The 9,742-nt window shown below is 38.0% G+C and overlaps 1 protein-coding gene across 1 annotated transcript; it reads left to right on the top strand.

Moving 5' to 3' along the window:
• The first annotated feature begins 7,778 nt into the window (after positions 1-7,778).
• On the top strand, positions 7,779-8,255 carry LOC136236836 (TNF receptor-associated factor 5-like). Its single transcript, XM_066027067.1, has one exon. It carries the CDS (start codon positions 7,779-7,781, stop codon positions 8,253-8,255), a length of 477 nt encoding a protein of 158 aa, XP_065883139.1.
• Positions 8,256-9,742: the final 1,487 nt, after the last annotated feature.

The following is a 9,742-nucleotide window of genomic DNA, read 5'->3' as shown; positions in this document are numbered from 1 at the left end:
CATATGCATATAGAGATGGATGTAAAGTGTGGTAGTGCAGTACCAACTACATGTAGTAGAGGCTAATAAGAAGCTAGTCGTGGCCAGGAAATGTCCTCTATTCTACAGTGGTTGAAATAACCATTATGAATGGGACCGGCTGTATAGAAACAGTAACACACTGAAAATCAAAGTCACTTTACTTAAAGTACAGAACTACAAAACTCCCTGATCAATGATGTTATTATAAGTTACATTCAATTATGATCACACTGACCTGCTGTTTTGGTTGAATGGTGCTAGCCTGTTAGGTAAACAAATGATACAGCAAAAAAAAAACCAACAGTTCCTCTCTGTGTTGTCATGCGTGGCTTCCTGCAGTTATGATTTTGGTTAACTATGCATACATGGTCTCACCACAAGTTGTTATTATCTAAACCAAATATTTCAGATGCTACTTATGGTTGTTGTCAGTTGCTAGCTTTTATTGTATAATTTACATTTCTTGTAAAAACCACCATGGACAAACAAAGAAATAAAAAAGGACATGAAGAAACACAAAAGTTTACAGTACTGCTAAAAGAAGAAATGTAATATTGACTGGGAAGCCTCCGCAGAATAAAAGAAATTCTAGAAGCAAATAGAATTACTGATTTCGGTAGAATGTTTGGCAATTCATTTAACAGTAACTGTAGACAATTCTGGAAATGTGTTAGCGCAAAGCATAAGGACAATCATAGTAGACGTTGAATCTATCTCAGATAATAAGAGTAGAGCCATTGTGTTAAACAACCTCTTTGAGTCTGTCTTCATTAGTGTTGTTTCAGTTAACTAAAACTAAAACTGAAAGTGGTTTAGTTAGGGCTTTTACTTTTAGTTATCTGAAACTACATGTATGAAAACTAAAACTTAAGTTTTTCTGATTTGTCAAAAGACAAAAACTAAAACTAAAAGTGCCTCAATCTTTACACTGAAACTTATCAAAATAAAATATTATTTAATGTTTACAAATAACTGAAACTAAAACCAAAAGTACCTGCCAAGTATACAAATAATAAAAACTAAAACTAAAAGTATGTACTTACCACCTACAAGTATAAGAGTTGTTGATTGTTTATAACTAAAACTAAAAGTACTTTGCTATATTGTAGTAACACACATTATAGCTAATTATTCACTATACACATATTATCTGCCAGTGTATCATACAGTACGATAGTAACTGTATTATCTAGTTAATACGGAGATGGCTCTGCACATTTAGCACATAAAATACACAGCAAGGCAAGTACTGCACTGTGAAGCAGTTACTACAACAGTATGTACAAATTCATGTCTTTTGTTGTCAGAATTTTAAACATCATTAATGATTTTGCATAAGCATGCATAATATGACAGGTACTACTACTAGCACCATTTGTACCTGCATGGTAAACACTATGGGGTAAACACAATACACTACAGTTTGATTCTGAACATTATTGGTGTAACATTTTCTGAATGTGTGCCTTGAAGCATAATCATGTTTAATTAAGTAAAAGTATAGACAAGTGATGTTTTAAACTTGGGTTTCCAATGCTGTGTAGGAAATTGTGTCACTAGACAGCTACAAGGTGTAAAGTACATGACATTGCAAGCAGTCCTGCGCTGTAGGGCAGGTACCAGTGCTAATATGTGTATACGTGAATATACATAAATACTCTTTGTTTAGTGTGTCCACACCATGGACATAGATACACTGCACATATTGTACATACAACACTAAGCACACTGGACACACACACACACACACACACACACACACACACACACACACACACACACACACACACACAGTAAGCTACTCAAATCTTCGTGGGCAGGACTAGTAACCTGTAGGAGACTGTACTGTGTCTCACAGATGAAGGTGTGGACACCTGAAGTCCCACACCCATTGCGTGAGACATGGACATTTGGCATTTGCTTCCACAGTTTACATTAGGTCACCAGGTTCCTACGTAAACAGCTGGTATACTGAAGCAATGTGAGTAAAATTTAATGCTCAGCAACACCAATTTGGCATAACCTAGAATCAAAGCTGCAACCATTCGATTACTAGGCCAACACCCTAACCACTTGGCTATGCTGCCTCACATAACAGTAGATAACACACATGCACACATGCATACAAAAACCAGACATGGGTCCAAGTACACAAATAAGTCCACTTTAGTACATATTTGAAACTACTTGAATAATTTTATTTAAACACTTGCTCAATTTTCCTAACGTACGCCCCATGTACTTGTAAGCTCTTACTACATACTCGAGTAATTAAAGTATTTTAAGTACTTTTAAGTATCGTGTATTCTTAATGCTTAATGTAAACACAGACTGTACTTTAATGAAATAAGATTAGTAATTTCTAGGTTCTACACTACACACAAGAACGGTTTGATTCTGGGTTCTCCCATCATGATCACACTGTAATAATGAAAATGCTACAGCAGCATATTTGTTTAAGAAAATAAGTGCCTGCTGGTCAACAGTATGATTTTATTTCGTAGGTTTCGAATGTGTTCAAGCATCACTTGAAGGTTTTAGTCAAATATTTAAATTCGATATTGTCAGAAAAGATTATAGATAGATACATAAGAATAGTGTAGAATATTTGAACAAGTAGCTAACCTCTTATTTACTATATGGTCTTATGAACTAAAGCATAGATTTTTGTCTGCTTTTTACTAGCAAATAACACTTAGGTACTGTAATATGTTGGTATAGTAAAAAAGTACTTGCACTTTCCTTAAGTGCTGAGAGTGCTTTACCCTTGATTTAAACTAGAGCATACCTGTAATTGAAAAATACTTCACTTGGATAACTTTAAAATGTAGTTGGACCAAGGTCACAGAATTCAAGTTCCACTACCCCAACACCACTAGCAAGACAAGGACACGCACGTACGCATGCACGCACGCACGCACGCACGCACACACACACACTTTTACCTCTTGATATTATCATGTCTGCCCCGACCCTTCATGGAAGGTACATACATTCAGCCGGGGGATGCTAAATAACTCATTTACAAGCCAGGTCAGGAGAGAGGACTCACCTAGTCAGGGGATGTTAATTAACCTATTTTGAAATTTACAACAGGTGAGAGGATGTGGATAGGCCATAGACAATAGTGACTCAGGACAGAGACTTGGTCTACCTCGTACAAAACATGGTGTATGCATGATATAAAGCCTTCTGTTTGTATGCATGTACAAACCCACACTCAGTATTTAAATTCTACATACTTTTTGCTAATCACACACAATACACTTAGTGTCCAGCATATATTTTGTACCTTAACAGTCACTCTGCATCTACAGCATGTGTGAATAAGGGTATCCCAACAGGCTGTAATTAAGACACACAGAATATAACTTGTGCACTTATATGCAATGAAAGCAAGCAATCATAATTTACGTGCACACATATGGTTTACATTGCATATAGACTGCAAGTGGGGGAGGGGATGGGGCTTGAAGGGACACTTTATTACATTGGTATGTCATCATTATACCATTCATGCATCAGGTTCTACCAGCCATACAGTGTAGTATCTGACTTCAAATAATTACAAAAATTGAAATTCTAACACAGCCTTGACAGAAGTCCACTCAGGACGCTACACATCAATAACATTTTTGAATCGATTGATTAAATAGCTGCTACCGAATACCACTTTGGATAGAATTACAACACATATCCATAAACAATGATCTGCAAAATTGCAGTTAACTATTTTACTCAAGTACATATTATATGCATACAATTGCACTTGCATTTTAGTTATCAACATGACTCAGAACCCTGTAAGCCCACTACACAGCATTAGACACGCTATTCTAACAAAACGCAAAAGATAAACAAACTCTGCAGCCAGCTTTGGGCATGCACCCCTACGTAAATGAGCTAGGTTGCTTTAATCAAGTAATTAACACCTTGACACTAAATATAGTCTTTCAGTCATTGTGATCTATCTGTGGCAGAATGCATAAAAACACAATAGTGTGCACGGATGCTGACCAATCAGAACAGTGAACACCTTCGCTTATTACCAGGTTTGTATATACTGTGCAAAATAAAAAGTATAGTTGCAATGGTGGTTGTTTGATGTACAGGCTACAGTTGGAAAGTTATATGGACAAAGTTTTCATGTTACAAAATTACTTTGGGTTAATACACAAAGGATTTAGTGCTACGTGCTTAAATCGCATATAAGGCTACTTAGCTTGATCATGAAACAGCTAAGTCACTCCTCCTTGTATCATCATGACTGTTTAGTATTCATGTTTGTTATAGAAAACCCTCAGACTTCATAGCCCATGAGCCAGGCCTAAAAAGTAGCTGACACAAGAAAAATCTAAGTGAATTCAATTTCTCAAGCGGTTATTGTGAAGGGGAAAGAAGGGCCACACTGACTGGATTATTTGATGAGGTCATTGCTATTGCTGTGGAGCAAAACGTTGGACCAAATTTTCAGTACTCCTAGCTGCTGACACTACTTAGATGGTGCAACTACTGTAACTACCTCACGTACTTTATATAGTGCAAAAGTTTAATGGGGAAATTTTGATGATTTCCACTACCTGCCTATTCCAGTCACCTCAAAATCATGCTTAGTGTTCTAACTGGCATGTAGTCTTGATATGCGTACAGCGTACACTGATGCACTTGGGATTATGTATACCCGTACTTTGATCTCCGTCTTTGGTCAAAATAGAAAAATAAGCCTTGACCTACACTAAAATCCACACTTGACTCTTGACCAAATTCTTGCATATTTTTTTTTGTAAAAGTACAGCTACTGTAACTCTTAAAGTATCATTTGTGGTATACACTTTACGAATGAAACTTGTCTTTCGACTACTGCATATCTCTTGTTTGACTTTCGTTTTGGCCAAGGACAAAGATCAGAGTACAAGATATACTGGAGTGCCACCCCCTTGGATCATCAAAGTGTCCACATTTTTAGGGTGTGCTTTTTGAGGGTTTCATCTGTATAATTTTAGTCAGGCTTCAGTAGAATTTCTGCAGGTCCCTATTTAGTGGGATAAACAATTACACAATTTAGCCCTATAGCTTGTCATTTCGCTCCTAGTCTCTCTCTTTCAGTAGGAGGGCAGGCACACACAAAAGGACAAGGCCTGATCAGGAACGTGTTACCTTCAGGCCCTCGGTGTGCTTACAATAGCCCTTATCACTTATTATTATTATTATTTGGGGGGAAAGGGCAGACAGCAAAGCTGATTAAGCCCAAACAATTACAAATTATAAGTGCTGTTCAATCAAGTTTGAAAATGTAGCTAGAGTGTTCAGTTCAATTAGGTGCGGTGGCAGTGCATTCCATTCCCGGATGGTTCTTGGAAAGTAGCTTGTCATGTAGGTGGTGGTGTTTGTTGGTGGTACAATCAAGTGAAACGGATGATGATGTCTAGTGTGTCTGGTGGTGAATTACAAAACCAAGTACAAAACACGTAGCTACTCACACAAGAAGAAATCACCCGGGCCCCCATACCTCTCGCGATCTCGGCAGACTGCTAGGTGCTAGGCTACGGTGCGCTGTAAAACGAGGCAAAGCTTAGTACCGGGAATTTCAGTTCCGTTTGAAAATTATGCTGTTTGCGTGATGACGTCAACCGGTTCAAAACAACGTAATTACATCATCACGCAAAACGCCTGTTTTCAAACGGAACTGAAATCCCCCGTACCGGGGGAAAACAACGTGATTACATCATCACGAAAAACGACTGTTTTCAAACGGAACTGAAATCCCCCGTACGCCTTTTTTCAAACGGAACTGAAATTCCCGGGATACTGGTACCCAATTATTCCGTATCCCCCTACTGTACACTAATCCAGAGCTCCGTTAGTCCATACCGAGGTCCATACTAACGCAACGTGTACTATACCTTAAGATAATAGGTTGCTTAAAGTTACTCCGTAAGTATGATGGCGCTGCCGGCGGGTGCTGCTTACTTAAAATGTTCCCGTAAATGGGTATGGTAAATTTTGCGTTTTAGGTACATTTCTGCAAGACCGTTGTGACCTTTTTTGGGTCTCGCTTACCAAACCAGAGACAATGTAGTGCCTTAGTCTCGCGTGACCAGACCGCTTTTTCTCCGCACGGCGCTTAATGATTGGAAAGTATAAGCGCCTATAATTTCCAATCGATAAGCGCGGTGCGGAGAAACGTTGTCTGGCCACGCGAGAATAGTAGTGCGGCCTCAGTTCATTTCCGCCCCTGCCCTCATATCAACTACTTCTACCATTGTACACTGTAGCACTCACTGTTGATGCCTTCTGATGCTGCAAAAAGCAGAAAGCACTCTAATTCACACAGATGTAAAAAAAACTCTCATAAATGGTGTCTGTATCTCAATGTCTGCGTGATAAACCCACTACCACAACACTCAAAAAGCTATGTTGCAATCTCGTGCAATAATGAGTGCGAATGGGCAAAAGAAAATTTTGGTGCGGGCGGTTGCCAAAAAGTTATCTCATTTATAAACTGCAAAATCACTTGAAACTGCTATCCCAGGTTATTATTATTATTATTTAATGGGCTTGTAGATGCCAAGGCAAGCTAACTTGCCAGGCTAGGCCGCAGGCCTTTGAAGGTGCCTATATCTAGATTGCTTCCAAAAATTATCCAAGCGCAGCTTGAAGGTTGCAACTGTTGGTGCTGAAATGATAAAGTCAGGTAAGGAGTTCCATAGATTGACTATTCTATTTGTAAAAATGTTCTGCCTAACAAGTAATCTTGATCTTTCTTTAAAAAGCTTAAGAGAGTGGCCCCTGGTGGTAGCAGTATTTAAAGTAAAAAATGTAGATGTGTCCAAGTCATAATGTCGTTTAAGTATCTTATATGTTTCAATCATATCACCCCTTTGACGTCTGCAATACAGAGAATAGAGATCCAGAATTTCAAGACGGCTTTCATAAGTCAAGTGGGCTAATCCGCGAAGGTGTTTAGTTGCACGTCTCTGAACCTTTTCAAGGGTGTCGATGTCTCTGGCCAAGTACGGACTCCAAGATTGCACACAATATTCCAAATGCGGTCAAACATACATCTTATACAGAAATATAAACATATCAGTAGAGTCAATTCTAAAAGATCGCCTAATAAGCCCAAGAACCTGTGTAGCCTTGACTGCAGCTTTTTGGCAGTGTAGAGATGGCTTGAGATCACTTGTGCACCACACTCCAAGGTCCTTCTCCTCGTTGACTAGTTCTAGGTCAGTAGATACATTTGTAGTGCCATCGTACATGGTGTATGATGCAGGAAGAGAGTTACCAATCTGCATTACTTTGCATTTGGCTGCGTTAAATCTAAGCAACCAAATACTTGACCATTGCATTAACTTGTTGATATCATGTTGTAGTTTAAGGCTGTCATGAAAAGATTTAATGACCGAGTATATCTTGGTGTCATCTGCAAACATCTTCAAATTGGTAGCATATTCACGAGGATTAAACGCCACTAAAGTAATTATCAATTCAGCTAAGGCCTCTACAATGACGAGTGTTTTGCCACTACACGAGTCTTGCAATAAGCGTTAATTTGCTCAGAAGTTCTGTCAATATCGCCATCCTGATTACCGCGCATGAGCTTGCAACTAGACGCTGCTGGATCAGTGGCGAGATCGGCTTACTGTTTAAGAAAAGTAGGGATTTATTTAAAGCTTGAGGTATATGTGTTTATATGTAACTGCATCTGGAGACTACTCTTGAAGAAAAAGCTAAATACGCACTCGCAGCAGAACATGGCCACACCCATTCAGACGCTAGCAAGATTACCATTGATTGTAAAGATGTCAGAGTACAGCAAGAAGAAGGAAGAGGACATTGAATGGTATAGTGAGCCATTCTATACTCACCATCAGGGATACAAAATGTGTTTGTGTGTTTATCCTGCTTCTTGGGGTGATGCCATGGGTTCACATTTGTCAGTTGATTTATACCTCATGAAGGGTTCAAATGATGATCAACTAAAGTGGCCAATACAAGGACAATGTGAGGTAGAGTTGTTGAACCAGATTGACAGTAATGAACATTATTGTGGTGTTGGAGTATATTATGATGACGGTCACTACAGGGTCATCAGTGGAGAGAGAAATGAATCTTCTTTGTGGGGTAACAACAAGTTCATTAGAAATGAAGATATCTATAAAGTTACTAGTACATGTCAGTACCTCAAAGATGACAGCATTGTCTTCCGAGTAAACTATAAACTTGATTAAGTAGAATGTGATGACCAACTAAATGACCATTTATATGCTTAAATTTGTGAACTCCGAGCAGCCATGATTTTGTGCATTAGCAACTGCAGAGTTTATTTTTTAAAGTCACATGCTATAATTAATATAATTGATATTGCTCAGTATGCCCATGTGCAACAAGGTGTGTTATGATTAATATAAGAATAAGCTATATGATTATTAGGAAGACAAAGTAGCCACACCAATAAACTGGATAAACGGCATGATCATTTAATGCAAATGAATTGATTGCAATAATGTTACCAAATGCATGCAGCATACATAATCTAGTATTCTATTCTACTATACTCATTTAATGTCAGAATTTTTATGCTCTAGGTATCTACATTAATTTTGCCAGAGGATCTTTAGGGGGAGGTGCTAAAGCATCCTCACTTTTTTGAAGTTGTACTGTGTACTATCTAGAAAGTTAGCATAAGCTACAGGTGCAATTTAATTTTATAAATAGCCAACAAAAGTTAGCAATTTTCTGATAATCACTGATAGGTGAACAAAATTGTATTTTAAAAGTACATGCATGCACTGTTAAGAAAAAAAGTGTTTATAAAACACTTTTTGGGAAAGGTGTTTTATCTTTTGGGAAAGGTGTTTTGGGACCTTTTGGGAAAGGTGTTTATAAAACACCTTTTGGGGTGCTATAGCTGCCATTTATACCAAGCTCCTCTAAGGGTGTTCTGTTACACCCATGGGGTACTTCAATTACACCCGTGGGGTGTAGGAGATATTCTAAAAGAAAATGGAAATGGAGTGTTTTCTTTGTCATACAGCCAATCACATTTTGACCGAACAATTTCAAACATTATATCATTGACACAAAGAACATACAAGAAACATGGATATGTGAAAGTAATACATATATTCAGTATCATCAACTCTTCCTACCTCTTATGGCTTTCAGTTTGTATTTATAATGTAACCAATAAGCATTACTTTCGATTGTGGGTTTCATTTTAAAGGCTCTGAAGTGAATTACTGCATGGTTGTCACAAGAAATAAAACAGTGTATATGTACAGGTACACGATAATGCCATCACACTGTCATCTCACTGTAATTAGCACCTACACAAATCTATTGCATGTGCATCTTATGCATGTGCATGAGATACATCAGTAGTAGAGTCACATGCTATGTGTCTTCCATTGTTTTGCCTTCTTCATTGTTTATGATTTCATTTTCATGTACGTGCAATGCTAGCTGGAAGATATTTTTGTTTGTAAATGCTAGCCTGTATGCTCTTATTGACATACAAACTTAATGTATGACCGAATTGTGATAATTTATTAACTAAACCAGATGTACATAAACACTAAAGGGTGTTGACAAACACCAAGAAGTGTTCAAAATTGAATTAGTGCAGTGCAAACACCCAAGGGTGTTCCTACCACACCAAAACAGGTGTGGGTGTTTAGGTAATACGTACAGCAACATGCCTTGAGTGTTTGCGAAC

The sequence above is a fragment of the Dysidea avara genome, chromosome 10, assembly GCF_963678975.1.
Source record: "Dysidea avara chromosome 10, odDysAvar1.4, whole genome shotgun sequence".
NCBI lineage: Eukaryota > Metazoa > Porifera > Demospongiae > Dictyoceratida > Dysideidae > Dysidea > Dysidea avara.
The sequence above is the reverse complement of the archived record's forward strand: the minus strand, read 5'-3'. Positions and strand labels throughout refer to the sequence as shown.

Coding starts and splice junctions, on each gene's coding strand:
- LOC136236836 (XM_066027067.1), top strand. CDS start 7,779: ATGGCCACACCCATTCAGACGCTAGCAAGATTACCATTGATTGTAAAG.